This window comes from Meles meles, chromosome 20, assembly GCF_922984935.1.
Source record: "Meles meles chromosome 20, mMelMel3.1 paternal haplotype, whole genome shotgun sequence".
Taxonomy (NCBI): Eukaryota; Metazoa; Chordata; class Mammalia; order Carnivora; family Mustelidae; genus Meles; species Meles meles.
The window spans coordinates 19,558,560-19,578,704 of NC_060085.1; the positions used below are offsets into that span (position 1 = coordinate 19,558,560).

General features: G+C 55.4%; 2 protein-coding genes across 5 annotated transcripts; one reads left to right on the plus strand and one right to left on the minus strand.

Moving 5' to 3' along the window:
- Nucleotides 1-1,733: 1,733 nt before the first annotated feature.
- Nucleotides 1,734-13,353, minus strand: UBA7 (ubiquitin like modifier activating enzyme 7). 4 transcript variants are annotated; one of them, XM_045991950.1, is made up of 24 exons: nt 13,149-13,353; nt 12,896-13,064; nt 12,662-12,796; nt 12,457-12,563; nt 12,016-12,106; nt 11,806-11,941; nt 11,515-11,612; nt 11,275-11,421; nt 10,662-10,844; nt 10,378-10,485; nt 10,148-10,228; nt 9,912-10,067; nt 9,651-9,816; nt 9,368-9,573; nt 9,203-9,267; nt 8,930-9,113; nt 8,782-8,856; nt 8,346-8,529; nt 7,790-7,872; nt 7,419-7,511; nt 7,136-7,327; nt 5,430-5,528; nt 5,254-5,354; nt 1,734-2,330 (listed from the first exon to the last, which is right to left on the minus strand). In XM_045991950.1, exons 1-24 carry the CDS (start codon nt 13,202-13,204, stop codon nt 2,300-2,302), a joined length of 2,946 nt encoding a protein of 981 aa, XP_045847906.1. In that variant the 5' UTR covers nt 13,205-13,353; the 3' UTR covers nt 1,734-2,299. The 4 variants fall into 4 exon arrangements, 3 of the variants coding, with proteins under 3 accessions (XP_045847906.1, XP_045847905.1, XP_045847907.1); XM_045991949.1 differs by lacking the exon at nt 1,734-2,330 and adding an exon at nt 4,571-4,790; XM_045991951.1 differs by lacking the exons at nt 1,734-2,330; nt 12,662-12,796 and adding an exon at nt 4,571-4,790.
- INKA1 (inka box actin regulator 1) lies at nt 2,537-4,396 on the plus strand. Its single transcript, XM_045991952.1, has 2 exons — nt 2,537-2,811; nt 3,561-4,396. Exons 1-2 carry the CDS (start codon nt 2,599-2,601, stop codon nt 4,353-4,355), a joined length of 1,008 nt encoding a protein of 335 aa, XP_045847908.1. The 5' UTR covers nt 2,537-2,598; the 3' UTR covers nt 4,356-4,396.
- Nucleotides 13,354-20,145: the final 6,792 nt, after the last annotated feature.

A 20,145-nucleotide genomic window follows, 5' to 3' on the forward strand; every position in this document is an offset into this window, starting at 1 on the left:
CAGGCGTCCCGTGAGCTGCACCTTTGAGAGCTGTCCATTTGTTATATTCATATGTCAATTTTTATTTTTTTATTTTTTAAAAATATTTTATTTATTTATTTGGCAGTGAGAGATCACAAGTAGGCAGAGAGGCAGGCAGAGGGAGAGAGGAGGAAGCAGGCTCCCCGCTGAGCAGAGAGCCCAATGCGTGTCTAGATCCCAGGACCCTGAGATCATGACCTGAGCCGGAGGCAGAGGCTTAACACACTGAGCCACCCAGGCGCCCCTATATGTCAATTTTTAAAAGTTGTTCACACTCGCACTTTCTAGCTCTTCATCTCTCACTCTCTTCTGCCCACTATCATCAAGTTTGTCGCTCTCTTTGTGAAACTGCCCTTGCCAGAGTCCTCAGAGATATGCATACTGCTAAATTCAGTTCATTCTCCAGTCTCCCCTCCTGGGCAGTGTTTGACACTTGTTCCCTTGGCTCCTAAGTGCCCACACACTCTCAGTTTCCTCCCCCCTTCCCTGGCTGCTCCTGCTTAGCCCCCGTGAGGGTCCTGCTTCCCTATCACAACCAAGAGGACTCTTCTAGCATTCAGTCCTGACTGCTGCCCTCCTCTGTCTACACTCACCTCCCCCAACACATCCAAGTCCGTGGCCTTAAACACCATCCACTCGCTTTGCCTCCCAGATCCAAGGCTTCATTGCCGATTGCTCTTCCAAATTCCAGAGTCACACACCCTGTGGCTGCCTCTGCATCTCATGTAGGATTTCCAACAGGCATCTCAAGGGTCAAGTGTCCACAAATAATCCCTTGGTTTTCCTCCCTGAACCCGTTCTTCTCCAGTCTCTTTCCTGGACCCAGTCACAGCAATTCCATCTGACCAGCTGATCAGGCCAGAAATCTAGGAGTCATGGTGGATGCTCTTCTTTCCCTACCCATATTCATGCATCAGCAAGGCTTGATTTTAGCTCCAAAACGTACCCCAAAGTCACCCCTTCCTTTGTCCCTGCCCTACCCAGGCCCAGGCCCTTCCCTTCCTTGGTGGATAAGGGCAGGAGACTCCACTCTGATTACAGAGGGATTCTCCTAAAGCAGCTAGGATTACCCAAACAGGAATCATCCTGGCTCATTCCCTGCTCAAAAGCCCAGTGCTCCCCATCACACCAGGAATAAAACCCTGTATTCCTTTCCAGGGTTGCTAGGAGCTTAGTTTTGCTGACCTCCTCCTAACTACCACCATCGAGACACCTAGGCCTTCTTTATGTTAAGCCCTGTGCAACCCCTCTCTTCTCAAGGCCTTCAACTGACTGATGCTTCTGCCTAGAATACCCGTCTTTTTGTCCCCCCTCCTTTTTTTTGAGAGTGAGAGAGACCATGGGGGAAGGTGCAGAGGGAGATAGAGAATCTTAAGCAGACTCCCCGCTCAGCATGGAGCCCAACTTCGGGCTCCATCTCACCACCCTGAGATCATGACCTCAGAGGAAATCAAGAGTCAAGAGGAAATCAAGAGTCAAGACACATGGGTGCCTGGGTTAAGTGGGCTGGGCTCAGTGGGTTAAGGCTCTGCCTTTGGCTCAGGTCATGATCTCTGCAGGGAACCTGGTCCCCCTCCCCTTCTGTCTGCCTCTCTGCCTACTTGTGACTTCTCTGTCAAATAAATAAATAAAAATTAAAAAAAAAAAAGAGTCAAGACGCTTAAGCTACTGAACCACTCAGGTGCCCCTAGAATACCCTTCTTTATCTCGCATGATGGCTCATTCAGGTCCCATACGGACTGCTACCTCCTCTGTGAGTCCCCTCTCCCAGACTAGCCTGTCCACCCTCATTCCCGCTGGTTTTTTTTGTTTTGTTTTGTTTTGTTTTTGCCTACTGAGTTGTTTAGTCTGTCTCAAGTTAGACTGCATCCTGAAACCTAGCCTCCGATCGTGGAGCGACCTCCAGGCATGGGCTCTGACCGGACAGATAGTGCCGCCCTAACCCCCTGCACTCTAGGTTGGCTTGTGGTGCGGGCAAAGGGAGTGCGGGTGTCGCAGAGGTAATCACCGCTAACCGCGCTCCCCACTAGAGGGCGGCCCTGCCTAGCTCTGCCAGACGTGGGGCTGGGTCTTGGCTGGAGTCCCTCTCCTATGCCGCCGCGAGGTCCTGTGCTCCCCGAGTCCTTAGAGGGGCCGGACCCATCATTTCCAGGGTTTGTCGAGGCCCCTCCAGGAACGGACTCAGTGGTTCGCGCCTGGAGTGGGCTACAGCAAGGCTAGGTCCGACGGCTGGGGTAGCTCTGTCCGCACGTGGGCGTGGCTGGGGGGATCCGCGCGCTCAAGGAGCTCCTGCTGGGGAGACCGCAGTCCTATCCCGGGAAAAACGGGGAAGCTGAGGCTACCGCGGGGAATCGCCTTGTCTTGGGTCATGCAGCGAACCGCCCAGGGTGTGGGGGAGCCCCAGGCAGGACCCGCCCGGCTTTCAGCTACAGCCCCGCCTCTCCCTCCAGAGCTGCAGAGAAGTGGGGAGCGGGTGTCAGGCTCACCCACCCACTCGGCCTGGCCCGAGGGGCGGGGCCCTTCAGCCCCGCCCCGCCCCCATTGGCAGCGGCACCAGGGGCGGGGCGCTGCTGCCAGATGTTGGGGCGGCGGCGGCGGCCGGAGCTGCGGAGAGCGAGGAGCCGCGGAGCCAGGCGGAGGGCCGGGGCGCCGCTGGCCGGCCCGCTGGGCCCTCTCCGCGCCGCTCCCGCTGGAGTTCGAAGAGGAACTGGCAGGCCTGGCGGGGGCTCTGGCACGGGCATGCACAGCGCTCGGCTTGACAGCTTCCTGAGCCAGCTCCGCTGGGAACTGGTGAGGCTTGGGAGCGGGTGTGGCTTGTGAGGACGCATGTGGGGTGCCCCGCTGCCGTCCGGCCCGAACGACACACGGGTAGGGGGCCGCCCCGAGTGCCCAGCTGAGGCAGGATGGGGGCGGGGTGGCGCAGATGGCCCAGATGGCCCGCATCGGGTTTCGGACGGTTGGGAGCTGCATTGGGCATCAAGTAACAGCCGCCCAGCTGGCCTTGCTGCCGGGGTGGCGGAGGGAGTTGGCGGGGAGAAACTTGTTTGGGGACGGATCAGGGGCCTGCGAGGGAGTAAAGAAGTGCTGGCGCTGTTTGGATGCCTTCTACCCCAGACTGACCTGTACCTCCTTCCCCTACCCTCACCCAGCAAGTGCTCTTTTTCTGAAAGAGGCTGTGAGCTTTGGGGGGCTGAATCCCTCAGGAAGCAGGGATGCTCCCCCACCCCCAGCCCTGAACAAGACCTACTTCCCGATGCAGGCAGGCCCGCAACCCTGCCTCCCGCCCTGGTGGCGGGTACTGACTTGCCCAGCTCTGCGTGCTGCAGCCTGCCAGACTGCCACCAGGTCGGCTGATGGGAGCCACACGAGCTACGTGTGCCAGGACCCCCATACCGGCCCGGTGCCCGCTGGAGGCTGGCTTCCCAGGCCTGCAGGCCTAGCCAGCGCTCCTGGGCCTTCTGTTTGGGGACTGGTCTGGCCAGACAGGCAGGGGTGACAAGTGCTTCCCCCTCCAACTTGGGCCTTCTCTTCCTCCACAGCTGTGTGGCCGGGACACAGGCTCACCCCCCATGTCTGGCCCCCTTCCACCACCCCCCAAACCCGGCCCACGTGTTCTGCTCCGCCACCAACCCAGGGCCGCAGATGCCTTGGATGAGGACTCAGTCTGCTGTGTGGAAGAGGAGGAAGAAGGTGTGGTGATAGGCGACAAGGGTGCTGTCTTGGGGAGCCCCAGGGAGAATGCCCTGGACTGGGACTCTGGCTTCTCTGAAGTGTCGAGCAGCACGTGGAGAGAGGAAGAACTGCCGGTACTCCAGCACCCAGCACCTGCAGCATGGCCCCTGCGTAGACAGCGCCTCTCGGCCAGTGGCATTCCCCTGCCCAGCAGAGTTCCTGGGGCCAGTGCACCACCTGCCCCCCGACCACGGCCCAAGTCTACCCCGGATGCCTGCCTGGAGCATTGGCGGGGGCTGGAAGCTGAAGACTGGACAGCAGCCCTGCTGAACAGAGGTCGCAGTCGCCAGCCCCTGGTGCTGGGCGACAACTGTTTTGCCGACTTGGTGCACAACTGGATGGAGCTGCCAGAGGCAGCGGGTGAGGGGGACGATGGAGGTGGGCCCCGTGCCCGTGCCCGGCCCCCCCAGTTCTTGCTCGGGCTCTCGGAGCAGCTGCGGCGCCAGCTGGCCAGGGCACGCAGGGCGGCCATGGCAGGAAAGAGACTATCGTGCCCACCTCGCCCGGAACCTGAACTGCCTGCAGACGTCTCACGATTTGCAGCCCTCATGAGCTGCCGCAGCCGCCAACCCATCATCTGCAATGATGTCAGCTACCTCTGACCCTGCCCTCCAGCCTGGGACAATAAAGGCCTTTCTCTGGACTATCCTGGTTCCATGCCCCTGAGGGTCTATGAGGTGGCCCCAGCCCTTTGAGGCACAGTCTAGGCAGGCGAATCTAGAGAGCATTTTCTCTCCCTGCAGGGGTCCCCTTCACGTCCATGTCAGACGCCCTGTGCATTACTGCCCCGTTTCATCATCCATCTCCATTTACACCCTCCTGCAACAAGCATTTATTGAGTGCCTACTGTAGGTTCGGGATGCAGGGCTCCATGGAGCCGGAGGACAGGGCTGCTGTCTTGTCACACAGCTAACTGGTAGTGCAGGGGTGGAAAGGTAGTGTCCTCCTCCTCACCCTCACAACTGAGCTCCAGCACCAGCACCCGCTGCCCTGGCTGAGGCATCCGGCCTGTCACCTGCTGCACCAGTTCCGTCACCCTGGTAGTGTGGCAGGGAAGGGGTTGGGGGTGATTGGCTAGGTGAGCAGCGGGAGACAGAGTGACCGGGGATGGACCCGAGGGTGCTGATGGGCCATAAGGAGCTCAAGCTGGGGGCAGGAGCAGCTCAAGACCGGAAACATCTGAAACTATTTTAGGAGCAGCAGGCAGGGCGGGCAGGAGGCAGGAAGCTGCGAGTCCCCTGGGAGTGGGCTGTGAAAGGGGGGCTTAGCGGGGCGTGGAGGAGCTGATGGGGCTAGCCAAGCAGGCAGCTGGGAGGCCCCTCCTCAGGTTTTCGGTCCTCACCCCACCCCCAGCCCATTTGCTGGCTCCATTTGGCAAAAGAAAGCCTCAGGAGGGTGTGAGGGGCCCAAACGGGGTTGGGAAGAGGAAAGGCGTCATGTGTCCCAAAGCCAGCCTCCAGGAACAGAACAAGGCCCAGCTGAAGCCTGGTGTGGGCTTACCTGAGAGCCAAGCGCTGGGCCTGCTTTTCAGGCGACCACCTTGCCGAGTAGAGCAGGGCCTTCCCAAACAGCAGCATCCTCACCCTCAGCCCAAATTGCTCCTAGAGAGAGATAGGTAAGGGGGCCAGCTAGGCCAGGTCATGCCCGGCCTAAAGGCAGGGAGGGATGGGGCTCACCTCGAGATAGGCCAGCAGTAACTTCAGGGTCTTCTCTGGCTGCCCAGCGGGCACCTCCAGGCGGTTCCAACAGGTCCAGGTCCATGTCAGGGGATGTAACTGGATGGGGAGGGCAGTGAGAGGCTTCTCACATACACCCTCCCCCTACCCATTACCAGCAGCTCATGGCCCCTTTCCTAGAGGAGGAGCTGGACTAGAGGCAGGAAACAGAAGCCAGGGGGGTGGGGTTGGAAGGTGGGATCTGGGCCCAGAGTCCCAGCACCCTCCCCGCCTATGCTGGGGCCAGCACAGGAAATGGGGCTATGGGGCCCCCGCACAGGGAAACAGGCAATCCATCACGCAGGCGGGTTGTGTGTGCATGTGTGTGTGTGTGGGGGGGCATTGTTTCCTGAGGAAGCAGAAGCAGGGCCACTGCAGTCACTGATAAAGCTGCTTGAGCCTCAAACACAAGGCTGGGAGCTGGTGGGGGGGGACATCCTGCCCCCCTCCCATCATTCCGTATTGCCAGGGTGTTGGACTACATGGGCACAGAGGATCAAGGGGCACAATGATCACTAGGGCCCCACTGGCTGAGAGACCCCAGCAGGGACACAGTCCACAGAGGCCTCCTCTTCCTGTCCCCTTTCCTTCCCTATTTCAAGAGTCTTGGGGTTCTAGTGCCTGGAGCTGAGGGTGGCAGGGGACCAGGGGCCAGGAAGGGGGCTCTGCCAGCTCCCCCAGAAAGCACAGTGGGGTCAAGCTGAGACTAGGCCAGAGGTGAGTTGGGGGGGGACCATCCTCTGCCCCTTCCCCCTCCACCATAGACAAAGGAGCTTATGTGCTAGCCGGAGGAGAGGCCCTTCACAAAAGAGCTCTGTGTACTGTGCCCTGAGGGACCCCAGGCCTGCTCAGCAAAAGCCCAGTGCTGGCCCATGACCTCTCCCCTCTCCCCTGGTGAGGGCATTCTCTCCACCCCCTCTCCCGTGCCCCGAGAAAATGCCAACTACTGCCGAGCCTGGGCGCACAGCCAGGGGCATTCACAGCCCTGCACTTGGAGGAACACACACACACACACACACACACACACACACACACACACAAGACCAGGAACGCCTGCATGTGTACTCACATGCACACCCATGTACGCCCACAGCGAAGAAGAGCCTTGTACTCCCATCTGGCACACAGATGTACACGCATGCTCCCTCCATGCCCACACGCCACAGTGCCAAGTATGCCCAGACCCCTGTGCACTCACACACACAAAACTAACGCACGCATCCCCACCCGTGGCAGTGAGCTCAGTGCCCTTTAACTCAGCTTGGAGGGGGTGGGCCAGGGTCCCCATGCCCTGCGGGGGCAGAAATTAGGCTCTGTTTGGGGCTAGGGCTCTAGTGCCCCCTCCCTACCACCTCCCCCGTTAGGGGCTCTACTACAAGGAGGAGGCTGTGAGGCATGTCTGACTCCGCTAATGAGTTAAAGCTGCAGCAACCCCCAGACCCAGGGCAGGGGAGGGGTGAGGGGTGAGGGGTGGGGGAAGCTGATGGCTGCTTCCTGTGTCTGACAGGTCCCAGTCTGGCTTCACAGCAGGAAGCTGGCTGGAGGGAGTCTTAAGGACTCCCCCAGAGTCTGGGTTCTGGTGTGAGCCCAGAGCCAGAGGAAAGCCCGTTTTGGTAGGTACAGGAAAAACCCAGGCCTGGCGGGGGGGTGGAGTGTGAAGGGCTCACCTTCTGGACAGCCGGGGCGCAAGGCTCCCAGCGCTCGAAGCGGTTTTCGGCCAGATGCAGGTAGCTGTGGCGAAAGGCACGGAGGGGCCGTGGCCCGCCCACCACCTTGTATAGTTCCAGGCCCACCAGGCCTGCCACAGCTGCTGTGGTGGTGGCAATGGCTGGGATAATCTGGCCCACGATTCTCTTGCTCTGCCAAGGACAGGAGATTTGCTCTGGGCCTGAGGTGTAGGGTTAGGGTTTGATCCCACCTCCGGGCCTGAGCCCCAGGGGGCAGAGTTACCTGTGAGCGGTTGGCAGGGGGGATCCCATAGTTCTGAGCTCGCAGGCTTGCTGCCGCTGCCACAAAATCCACATGGAAGTTGCTATCATTGTCCTGTCCATGTGAGAGTTAACATGGCCTCAGATTCCCTCACCATGGCTGACTGCGTGTCCCCGCACAGGTCTTCCCCAGTTCTGGGGGTGGGGGTGGGGGATGCTGACATGGGCCTCCCTTATCAGATGAGGAAGCAGAGGCTCAGGGAAGGTGATCTGCTTTGGGGTTCCTGCCGGGAGGATAATTCAGGCCAAGGGAACTCCAAAGCCACCTTCTTAGCTCTTGACTTTCCCCAACAACCTCCCCAGCTTGCCCCTCACCCCTGCTTGTGCTCCCACCTTCTGGAACTTCAGGGGCTCCAGGGGAGGGCTCCTGTTCCAGACCTTCAGCACTTGGTGCAGCTTCTTGAGCTGCTCAGGGCCTGGCAGAGGAAGGGGGTGACAGGCAGTTCTCAGCACCCACCTCCCGCCCTCTCCCTGGAGCTGGTGCCTAGTCTTGCTCTTCCCTAAGCCTAAACTGACTACGTTCGGAGAGATCCCCTGATGGGCGCTGCAGTCTGTCCAGCAGCCCGAGCCCTGCGCGTGTGCGTGCACCTACGGAATTCTGTCCTCAGCTGGGAACCATAGCTGGGGACTCTCCGGGGCCCAGTGGTTTCTGGAGTCTTTTTTGCTGAAAATCTGCCATGGGAATAGGGGTGTGGGGGTGTGGGCAGCAGGGAGAGGGCCTACTGAGGGGCTAGAGGATGAGCCCAAACCTCGAAAGAAGCAAGGTCAGAGGGCCTGAGAGAGAATTGGCAGCAGAGCCCCCAGGCCCCGTCTTCCTTCTGTAGCTTAGGCTTAGGACAGGGCTAGGCCTTTGGAGGGCAGCACAGGGGGCCAGACCCAGGGACCTCACCAAACTCAGCAGAAGCCCCAGCTAGTTCCAGGTCACTAGGAGAGATGGGGGCTAAGGCCTGGGGCACAGGCAGCAGCAGCGACTCCAGTAGTTCCCTGAGCGCCGTCTGGTCCCGGGAGCCAGGGAGCCGGTGCATCTGGGCATACAGGTTAGCAGCTGCCAGCACGTAGAGGAGGTGTGTGTCCTGCGGTCAGACCAAGAGCATGCGCAGATGCGTGGGTGTGAGTGAGCATGCTCAGGTGCGTGGGGTGGGAGGCACCGGCCATTTGTGGAGCCACTGGAGTGCCTGCCTCGGTCTCACACGAGGACACCCACAGATGCACAAATGTGGCACGACATCTTCAGCACCTGTGGCCTTCTGCAGAATACAGAGGTGCCTACCTCGGCTCTGGGGGGTCACATCCCCACCTTGGAGTTCCCAAGGGACCCCACTCACTTGACTGACGTCAAAATCCAAAGGCTTGGGACACTGTTTGCCACCAGACCAGAAAAGATTTCCATCCTCTAGCACCTAGGGGAAGGGAGGCTGTTGGGCTCAGTCTGGTCCTCCCACACCCTCCGCCTCCTGATCCCTAGACACCCACTTTATCAGGTGGGAAATGGCTCAGCAGCTGCCTGATGCCATAATGGAAGCGTCGTTGCCAGTGGCCCAGGGCCCACACCACACAGTCTTTCCAGGTCTGTGCACGCTGTCTCAGGACACCCAGCACCTCCTCCAGCAGGGTCAGCACCTGCGGCCCATCTGTTTCTGCCAGAGAAGCGAGTGCCCTGCAGAGAGAGGAGGTTTGAGGCTAAGCCCTGAAGACTCTGACCCTAGGGGCTCTGGACTCCCATCCACACCCTCTTGGTGGCCTTACTCTTGGTGGCGATTGATGGTCTCAGCAGACAGACGGAAGAGCCCCTCAAACTCGTCCCGGGCCCACTGTGGGGCAGAGAGTCACCATAACGTGTCAGGCGGGGAGGAGGTCTGCAGCTAGGGGTGGAGCTGGGTGGGGTGGGGGGGTCTCTGGGGTGCTTCCTACCTGCAAGGTGTGCTCGACTGAGCTGGGGAAGTACCGCAGGGTACAGACAGGGTAGGTAGCCCCTTCAGCAGCTAAACCCGAGGGAGGCGCTCTGTAGACATCAGTCACATGTGGCACGAACACGTAAGCATGGCCTGAGGTGCCCTGTGTCCCCGCCTCCAGCAGTGGCTTCAGATAGTGGGTGCAGCGAGCAGCCACGTAGTGGCCTAGCAAGGGGGCAGAGGGTCAGGAGTGGGGCCGGCACGGCCTTGAATAAGGGGCTGAGTGTCAAGTTTCCACTCACGGGCCTGGAAACTGTCCAGGGCAGCAGCCACGCCATCCACATGGGAGAAGAAGTTGTCCTCGTAGATATGCTCTGTCGTGGGATCCAGCGGGTGGGTGAGTGGGGTCACCTGCAAGTGTGAGTTCAGGCGACGAGTGGCCTCTGCGGCTACCTCTGCCTTGGGCCTCTGAGAAGAGAACAGGAAGATGTTGGGTGTGGGTGGGTTGGTGTTGAGGGGGGCGCACCGCGGACAGTCTGGGATGCATAGGGCCCAGCACTCACACCAATGTCCTGGGTCCTGAAGAGGAACTGACGGCTGAGATTGGAGCGCTCTATGTGGTCCATGTCGGCAACGGTCACGCTCCCGCTGTCCCCGGCCCCCAGGCCCATTAGGGCAAAACCTTTGAGCAGCTCACAGCCGATAGCTCCAGCACCCACCTGCCAGCAGGAGCAGCCTTAGCTGGAGGGCCTGGCGTGGCCCTCCCACAGACATCTCCCAGCTGGGCCACAAAGCTCACCAGCAGGTAGTGCTGCCGGCTCAGCTTCTCCTGAAAACCAGCCCCAAACACTGCGATTTGCCCATCATAGCGGCAACGTCTCTAGGGGACACAGACAGGGCTCAGTGATGGCTGTGCTGTGCCTCCCTCTCACGCCGACTTTTCCAAGTCAGGATTTCTGGACTGTTGTTCCTTCTCCTTCCCTGGTCTGAAGTTTGGAGAAGGCTTGCAGCCCTACCCTAGGTTCTTACCGGCGCACAGTCCTCCGGTGTGGGAAGGGACTCCCCATCTTCTGGAAGGCAATCGAGGGCATCAAAGTAAAGCCACTGGTCCAGGGGCATGAACTTCCTGGAGATTGCCTAGAGGCCAGAACTTCAGGGTAGGACTCCTGCCAGCTCCAAGCTGCCTTCGATCCTGGCTGGGCTTCACCAGACCAGTGAAGTCGCCAGGGCTGCTGTCTGCTACTGGCACCCTCCTGAACCCACACAGATCTCCACACCCTTCCCAGTCTCATCCTGCCTGTGCCTCTGCCCACCTTCAGCACTTCCTGGGCAGCCACCGCACCCAGCATGGCTGCCATGGGGCTCAAGGCACCAGCACTACTCAGGGCGACTGTCTGCACTAGAGCCTCATCCAGCAGTTCTTCCAGCGGCTCCCCTTCTGTCCCCTTCAGCGGTTCCAGGGACCGGGCCAGACCCACCACCTTCTCTGCATCAGCCTGTGGAGGAGAACTCTGTGGGCATGGCAGCCCTGGCCTGGGCTCTCTCCCCCACTCAAACCCTTCATGAAGCCATCCCCCCATTCCACAGAAGAGGGAGCAGTGCCTAAGCATGAAGGCCCAAACCAGCTCTCAGACTGTGCGGCCCACCAAAGGATGCCTAGACAGTACCTGCAGAGACTTCGCCAACGTGGGTAGACATTTCAGCCCAGAACTGAGGGGGGAGGAGGCGGCCAGGGTCCCCAAGCCTTGTGCCTAATACTTTCAGGGACCCGGTCTCTGGTCCAAAGACAGTGCTGTCGCTTCCTTTATGTAAGTGGGAAGCTGCCTCTGGGTTTATAACTCGAGTCTGTGAGAGAATCACTGTTGCTTCCTGGTAGGTGGGACCCCAATAAGATAGGCTCGGGGGAGAAGCAGTGGGGCCACTCACAGGATCCCACGGCTGGGGCAGGCGGCCATGGAGGCTCTGGAACTCGTGCAGTGCACGGAAGGCCTGATGTAGGCAGCGGGCACGGTGAGTTTCCTCTGAACCCTGCACCACCACACGGGGCTGGAGGAGGGCTACATCCAGGGGCTTCTGTAACAGGTACTCAGCTCAGGGTCAGGTTCAGAACACTGTGGGGCCCTTGAGGTTCCCAAGCTCCCCCATCTCAGATGCACTTGCACTCACATGGCTCACAGTCTTGGATCTCTTGACCTCAGTGACGGCCCCACCACGCAAGTAAGGGGAGAAAGTTGCTGTGTTCCCAATCTCCAAGGTTCCGTCCTCTGGGGGAGATCCAGCCTCGTCAGTATGACCTCTGAACCTGAGTTGTTCTTCATACCATATCCTGTCTTGTGCCTCTGCCCTTGACCTTGCTCCACCCTGAGGAAGGTGGAGGGAGAACCTATGCCCAAGGACCAGGCTGCGTGTACCCCCCACCCCGGGGTGGGGGCTTGAGGGCTGAGTGGGTTGGCTTACCCTGCACGCGGATAGGCCGGGGATCACAGCCGTTGAGCTCAACCATGCCCTCAATGCCTGAGAAAGTCACCAGATCCCCATCGCGGAAGTAGCGGACATCGACCTCTTTTCTCAGAGTGAGGATTCCAGGGGAGCCCTGCAAAAGAGGTGGCTTGGCTCAGGGGTGCCCCCGCTTGGTCAGCAGCTGAGCACCCACACTTCAGCACCCACCTGGGAGATGTGCTGGATGGCAGCTGTCAGAGGCTCTGCCTCTGTAGGGTCCTGCACGGTGAAGTCCTCGCCGAAGTCACAGAACAGCTGCCTGTGGTGGGGTGGCAGGGTCACTGAGCCAGCCCAGCAGTTACTCACCGTGCTTGCTGCTAAGGGTGGGAGACACTAGGCACAGACCAGAAGGTCAGCCCTGGGGAAGGGAATGCTGGAAGAGGCTTGGAAGCTGGAACTTGAGGGAATTATTGGAGCAGGTGTGGAGACTAGGGTGGAGGAAGCAGAGGGTGGGACTGGGGGCTGCAATCAGGAGGGGATGCTAGGACAGGCCCGGGGCTGGGGGCGGAGGGGCACAGGAGCAAGCCTGGGGATCTGGCCAGCCCCAGGGACAGGACCAGGCCAGTTGCCACCTGTGCTGTGGCAGGTCAGGCAGGGAGTCTCACTCACCCCACAAGGCCCCGAGTATCGGCCACCAGAAAGCAGATTTTGAGCTTGTGACATAAAGCGCCCACCTTCAGCTGCTCCTCCAGCTTCGAGGCAGTCAGCACCACCACCTGGGTGGACCCCATGATCAGCAGGGCCAGACCCGCTGCTCAGCGCAGGGCCAGAGGAAGGGACCCGCCTTACCTAGAGAGCGGGGCAGGGATGGTACCTGGAAGTCCAGCAGCAGCTCCTCAGTGATGTCGCCTGTGTGCACGCACACTTGGACGCTGCCGTTGAGCTTAGCCACAGGTTCCTGAGATGCCTCAGCTCTACTCTTTTTCAAGTCCTTCTCGGAGAGGAAAAACTAGGGCAAGACCCAGTGTGCCTCGAGCAAGGGGATTTCTCTTGGGCCCCACCCCCACCCTGGCCTGGGAACCCATAGTACCCCTCCCATGTCCCTTACCTGGGCAGCCAGGTCAGACCAACAGGTGGGGTGGGGGTCATGCAGCGTGAGGCTGCCCACACCCATCAGGACCAAGTTTTTGGCCACCTCGGCCCCCAGGCCCTGAAGGCCCGATAGCAGGACCTTGGCTCCCCGAATCCTCTGCATGGCCGGCAAGTCCAGCACATACCTGTGGAGGGTCAATGAGAAGGTAGGCAGTGGGAGGCCAGAAGTCAGGAGGCCACCCCACTCCCTTCCCCACCTCTGGCCTCACAGCTGCCGTGAGTACAGCTGCTCATCCAGCAGCTTGTCGGTCTCCAAGACACCCATCCTCAGGCGGGAGGCAAGACGACAGGCTGCAGCTCTTATAGACAGGGTCACTGTGTGGGAGGCTGTGTCCGCGGAGACCAGCAGCCAACGGCAGCCAGTGCAAAGATGCACTAAGTTTCCGGGAGTGAAGGACACTACTGCTCACAGCTTTCTTCCTGGCTTTTCTGTCATTTCAGGGAAAGAGAAAGTGAAACTAGACTGAGCCAGCTCCTGGTCCTGCCTCCAGAGAGATCTGGCAGCTGGAGGGCACAGGCAAAGTGGGATGGAACTCTAGGATATTTGGCCTCTGAGAAAGCAGGTATCTTTTTCTTTTTTTAAGATTTATTTGAGAGAGAGAGAGAGCAGGTGCATGTGAGTTGGGGGAGGACCAGAGAGAGAGAATTTTAAGCAGACTTCCAGCTGAGCAGGGAGCCCAAGGACGCAGGGTTCCCTCCCAGGACCCATGAGATCATGACCTGAGCTGAAACTGAGAGTTGGGTGCTCAAGCAGCTGAGCCCCCCAGGTGCTCCAGCAGGTATCTGTCTTGAGGACAGGAGCCATGGAAGGGACGCAGGTGGGCTGGAGGGCATGGTCTCCTGTAGGTTCCTAAATGTCCCAAACCTCGGGCCCCACCCCCCTCATTGTCGATGTCTGAAAGGGCTTCCTGCCCACAGAGTGCTGGCAGGAGCCCCCGTGTCCTGAGGACTCACCTGGTCCCTAACACAGGACAGAGCTGGTCCCATTCCAGAGGCTGTGGGAGCTTGTGAGGCTTACGTTGCCCCATCCGCAGAGCCCAAAGCACAGATCCAGGTGAAGCCTGACATCTTTGGGAGTGCCTACTTGGCCCTGGGCCCACTCTTGAGGATAAGGATTCCCCCAGCTCAGAACAGACAGCAGTCCTAGGTGGCCAGTCAGGGAATGAGTCCTGGGACTCAAAGAGAATGGTCAGTCTCTGAGCGCCGGACCTCAGAGTGGCACCCATGGAGCAGCTGTGATCATGTGTGTCCTTACTTTTCCTTTCAACTTTTATTTTGAAATAATTACAGACTCAAAAGACGTTGCAAAAACAGTAGAGGTCTTGTGTACCCATCCCCCAGAGATGTGCCCTTTTGCCTCCTTAGGAACTTGGGGCCAGTTCTCTGGAGGGTGGACCATAGGTCTCCATAAAACTCCACAACAGGGGCACCTGGGTAGTTCAGTGGGTTAAAGCCTCTGCCTTCTGCTCAGGTCATGATCTCAGGGTACTGGAATCGAGTTCCGCATCAGGCTCTCTGATTGACGGGGAGCCTGCTTCCTCCTCTCTCTCTCCCTCTGCCTGCCTCTCTGCTTACTTGTGACCTCTCTGTCAAATAAATAAATAAAAAGAACTCCACAACAGCTAAACCAGATGTGGTCATGGATTCTTTTTTTTTTTTTTTTTTAGATTTCATTTATTTACTTAACAGAGAGAAAGAGAGAACAGCAGGGGGAGCAGCAGGCAGAGGGAGAGGGAGAAGCAGGCTCACAAAGCAGGGACCCCGAAGCAGAGCTCGATCTCAGGACCCTGGGATCATGACCTGAGCCAAAGGCAGACGCTCAATGACTGAGCCACCCAGGCCCCCCCCCCTTTTTTTAAGATTTTATTTATTTGTTTGACAGACAGAGATCACAAGTAGGCAGAGAGGCAGGCAGAGAGAGAGGAGGAAGCTGGCTCCCCACTGAGCAGAGAGCCCGATGCGGGGCTCAATCCCAGGACCCTGAGATCATGACCTGAGCCGAAGGCAGAGGCTTTAACCCACTGAGCCACTCAGGCGCCCAGCCTCCCCTTTTTTTAAATTGAGGTAAAATTCATATAACATTAAAATAACCATTTTAAAGTGTTAAAGTTATGCAGCTATCAACTCTCTGTAGTTTCAAAATTTTTCATAACCTACGAACAACCCCCACCGCATTAGTGACTGTTCATCCCCTACCCCGATCCCCCGGCAAATACTTAGATTCTTTCTGCCTCCAGGGACTTACATAGTCTGGATGTTTCCGTAAAAGGAATCATACAAAATGTGACCTTTGATATCTGCTCTCTTTCACTCAGCGTGTTTTTGAGGGTCATCCAAATTATAGCATGTATCAGTACTTCGTTCCTTCTTACGGCTGAAAAATATCCCATCATATGACTATATCATGATTTGTTTATCCAGTCACTGCAGATGGACATTTGACTTGTTTCCATTTACTGGGAGTGTCATAAGCACTGGGTACAGAAATCAGGGCCAGACTGTCTTCTTCTGGCTGGTTTATTTCATTTAGCAAATATCTTCAAGGTCCATCCTTGATATATATTATATATATAATATATATTATATATTAATATATTACAGAATTTCCTTCCTTTTTAGAGCCACATCATAGTCCTTAGATGTATGTACCACATTTTGCTTATTCATTCACTGGGGGATGGATGCTTCGGGGGCTTCCATTCTTTAGCTATTGTGAATAATGGTGTTATGAACATGGTGGTACAAATCTCTCTTCAGGACCCTGCTTCCAGTTCTTTTGAGTAAATACGCAGAGGAGGAATTGCTGGATCATATGGTAATTCTATTTTTAGTTTTTTGAGGAGCTGCCATACTGTTTTGCGGAGTGGCTGTACCATTTGACATTCTCACCAACAGTGCACAAGGGTTCCAATTTGTCCAAATTCTTCCTAACACTTGTTTTCCGTTTTTTAGATGCTAGCCATCCCAATGGGTGTGAGGTGGTATCTCAGGGTAGTTTTAATTCATACTTCCCTAATGTTTAATGATATTGAATATCTTTCATGTGCTTATTGGCCACTCAGCGTCTTTGAAGAAATGTCTATTGCAGTCTTTTGTCCGTTTTTTTTTTTTAAAGATTTTATTTATTTATTTGACAGATAGAGATCACAAGTAGGGAGAGAGGCAGGCAGAGAGAGAGGAGGAAGTAGGCTCCCTGCCAAGCAGAGAGCTCGATGCGGGGCTCGATCCCAGGACCCTGGGATCATGACCTGAGCGAAAGGCAGAGGCTTTAACCCACTGAGCCACCCAGGCGCCCCCTTTTGTCCGTTTTTGTCTTCAAAAAAAATTTTTAAAGATTTTATTTATTTGACACACAGAAGGAGATTACAAGTGGGCAGAGAGGCAGGCAGAGAGAGGAGGAAGCAGGCTCCCTGCTGAGCAGAGGGCCCGACGCGGGACTCGATCCCAGGACCCTGAGATCATGACCCGAGTTGAAGGCAGAGGCTTAACTCACTGAGCCACTGAGGTGCCCTTTTTCCTCAAATTTTTATTTAAATTCTTGTTAACATACAGTACAATATTTGTTTCAGGAAAATTCAGTGATTCATCACTTACGTGCAACACCCAGGGGTCATCACAAGTGCTCTCTTTAATACCTGTCACCCTTCTAGCCCATCCCCTCACCTCCCTCACTCCGTCAATCCTCAGTCTGTTCTCTAAGAGTCTCATGGTGGAGCGCCTGGGTGGCTCAGTTGGTTAAACATTTGCCTTTGGCTCAGGTCATGATCTCAGGGTTCTAGAATTGGGCCCCTTGTCAGGCTCCCTGCTCACCCTCCTGTACCCTCCTCCCCTTCCCTGCCACTGCTCATGCTCTCTCTCTCTCAAATAAATAAATAAACTCTTTAAAAAAAAAAAGTCTCTTATGGCTTATTTCCCCCACTCTCTGCCTTATGTTCTTCTGTTTTGTTTCTTAAATTCTATGTATGAGTGAAATCATATATTTGTCTTTCTCTGACTTATTTCATTTAGCATAATACACTGTAGCTCTTTCCATGTCCTTGCAAATGGCAAGATGTCATTCCTTTTGATGGCTGAGTAATATTCCATTGTGTGTATATACTACATCTTCTTTATCCATTCATCAGTCAATGGACATTGGGTTCTTTCCATAGTTTGGCTATTGTTGATAATGCTGCTATGAACAAAGGGTGCATGTACACCTTCAGACCTGTAGTATTGTATCCTTTGGGTAAATCCCTAGTAGTGCACCTGCTGGGTCACAGGGTACTTATATTTTCAACTTTTTGAGGAACCTCCATTTTTTTTTAAAGATTTTATTTATTTGAGAGAGAGAGAGACAGCCAGAGAAGGAACACAAGCAGGAGGAATGGGAGAGGGAGAAGGAGGCTTCCCACAGAATAAGGAGCCCGATGCAGGGCTCCATCATAGCACCCCAGGATCATGACCTGAGCCAAAGGCAGATGCTGAACTGAGCCACCCAGGCGCCCCTTGAGGAACCTGTTTTCCAGAGTGGCTGCACAATTTGGCATTCCCACCTACATTGCAAGAGGGTTACCCTTTCTCTGCATCCTCACCAACATTTGTTGTTTCCTGTGTTGTTAATTTCAGCCATTCTGACAGGTGCAAGGTGGCATCTCATCCTCTCTTGCCCATTTTTTTAAAAGATTTTATTTATTTATTTGACAGAGACAGAGATCACACGTAGGCAGAGAGGCAGGCAGAGAGACTCCCCACTGAGCAGAGAGCCCAATGTGGGGGCTTGATCCCAGGACCCTGGGATCATGACCTGAGTCGAAGGCAGAGGCTTAAACCACTGAGCCACCCAGGCGCCCCTAAAATTTTTTTGATAGAATTGCCAGTGAAGCTTCTTGTTCTGGGTTTTTCTTTCTTGGGAGTTTTTCTTTGTTGTTGTTGTTTTTTTTAATTTATTTATTTGACAGACAGAGATCACAAATAGGCAGAGCGGCAGGCAGAGAGAGAGGAGGAAGCAGGCTTCCCTGCTGAGCAGAGAGCCCGATGTGGGGCTCGACCCCAGGACTCTGGGACCATGACCTGAGCCGAATGCAGAGGCTTTAACCCACTGAGCCACCCAGGAGCCAGGAGATTTATTTATTAAAAGAAAGACTGCGTACACGTGTGAATTGGAAGAGGGGCAGAGGGACAGAATCTCCAAGCAGACTCCCCACTGAGTGCAGACCAACACCCCCAACACAGGGTTCCATCCCATGACGGATGGGATCATGATCTGAGCCAAAACCAAGAGTCAGACACTTAACCGACTGAGCCAGCCAGGTGCCCCATCTTGGGAGTTTTTTGAATACTGGTTCAATCCCCTGACTAGTTGTAGGTCAATTCACATTCTCTCTTCTTGAGTCAGTTTTGTTAGTTTCTGTGTGTCTACAAATTTGTCCATTTCAATTAAGCTATCCAGTTTGTTGGTGTACAGTTTTTCACAATATTCTCCTATAATCCTTTCCATTTCTGTAGAATTGGTTACAGCATCCCCATTTTCATTTGACTTTGATCATTTGTCTTTTTTCTCTTAATCAATTTGTTTAAAAGTTTGCCAATTTTGTCGACCTTTCAGAGAAGCAGCTCTTGGTTTTGTTGATTTTCTCTATCATTTTTTAGGATTCTGACACTAATTCCTACGTGTGTGTTTTATTCCATACCACCAAGCAATTCTCCAATGCCAACTGCACGTCCTGTAATTCAACTGAATTCTGAGACCAGCTACCTGGGGATGAACTCAGACCCACTGCCTGCTCCGGCACCAGTCAGCTACTTTTGCAACTGGAGCTGCTATCCCCACCACCATGAGGAATGAGGGACGGTGGCTGGGTCAAGCCCGGCTCTTCCTCTGCCAAGTACTTTCCCAGTTGTCTGATCTGGTAGCAGAGATCTAAAATAGTTGATTACAATTGCTCCTTCTAGGTCTTTGCATTTAGGTCTAGCATAGTTGTTTTGTTACTATTTTGTAACCATCACCACTATCTATTTCTAAAACTTTAGAATCACCCCAGGCAGAGGGAAGGTGAGAGAAGTAGGTGAGGGGGATCAAGATTACCCTTATTGCGATGAGCCCTGAGTAATGTATGGAAATGTTGAATGACTATACTGTACACCTGAAATTAATATAACCCTGTATGTAACTACCCTGGAATTTTAAAAAAAAAATTTTTTTTAAGCAGGCTCCATGCTGGGCCTGAACTCACGACCCTGAGATCAAGACCTGAGCTTGAGATTAATAGTTGGATGCTTAATTAACTGAGCCACCCAGACACCCCAACTCAGTTTGCTACGCGTCTCAGTTGTTAGGCATCTGCCTTTGGCTCAGGTCATGATCTCAAGGTCCTGGGATCGAGGCCCACGCTGGGCTCCCTGCGCAGCAGGAAGCCTGCTTCTCCCTCTGCCGCTCACCCTGGTTGTGTTCCCTCTCTCGCTATATCTCTGTCAAATAAATAAATAAAACCTTAAAAAAAAATAAATGGTTGGGGGAAGCTTTTGTAGCAAGAAAACAAATCACCCGACAGAAACTCTCTAACCAGGGGTGCCTGGGTGGCTCAGTGGGTTAAGCCCCTGCCTTCAGCTCAGGTCATGATCTCAGGGTCCTGGGATCGAGCCCCGCATCGGGCTCTATGCTCAGTGGAGAGCCTGCTTCCTCCTTTCTCTCTGCCTGCCTGTCTACTTGTGATCTCTATCAAATAAATAAATAAAATCTTTAAAAAAAAAAAAAGGAAAGAAAAGAAACTCTCTAACCATTAAGTAACAACTCCTCCTTTTCTCCTAGCACTAGCTCCTGGTAACCTCAATTCTATTCTCCTGTCTCTATGAATTTAGCCATTCTAAATTCCTCATTTAGGTGAAATCATACAGTATTTGTCTTTGGAGTCTGACTTATTTCCTCAGGGTCGTAAATTCTCAACCTGCGAAGCTGACTCATCAGGCTCCCACGATTGGGAGGTTAGGGCTATTGTCCCCAGTTTAAAGGAGCGGAGACACCCTGAGAGGTAGGGAGTTTGCTAAGATCACTCGGCTGGCCTGGAAGCCTATTAGGCAGCCACAGAGGGCCCCCTAACTCGATGCTGTGCTTCTCCTCACAAAACTTCCTTGGTTCAAGGCAGCAGCAGAAGAATCTGGCTCCCATCACGAAGAGCATTACTTTCTCTCTGTGTGGCCCCTCCGGATACGCTGGAGGCACCTGGG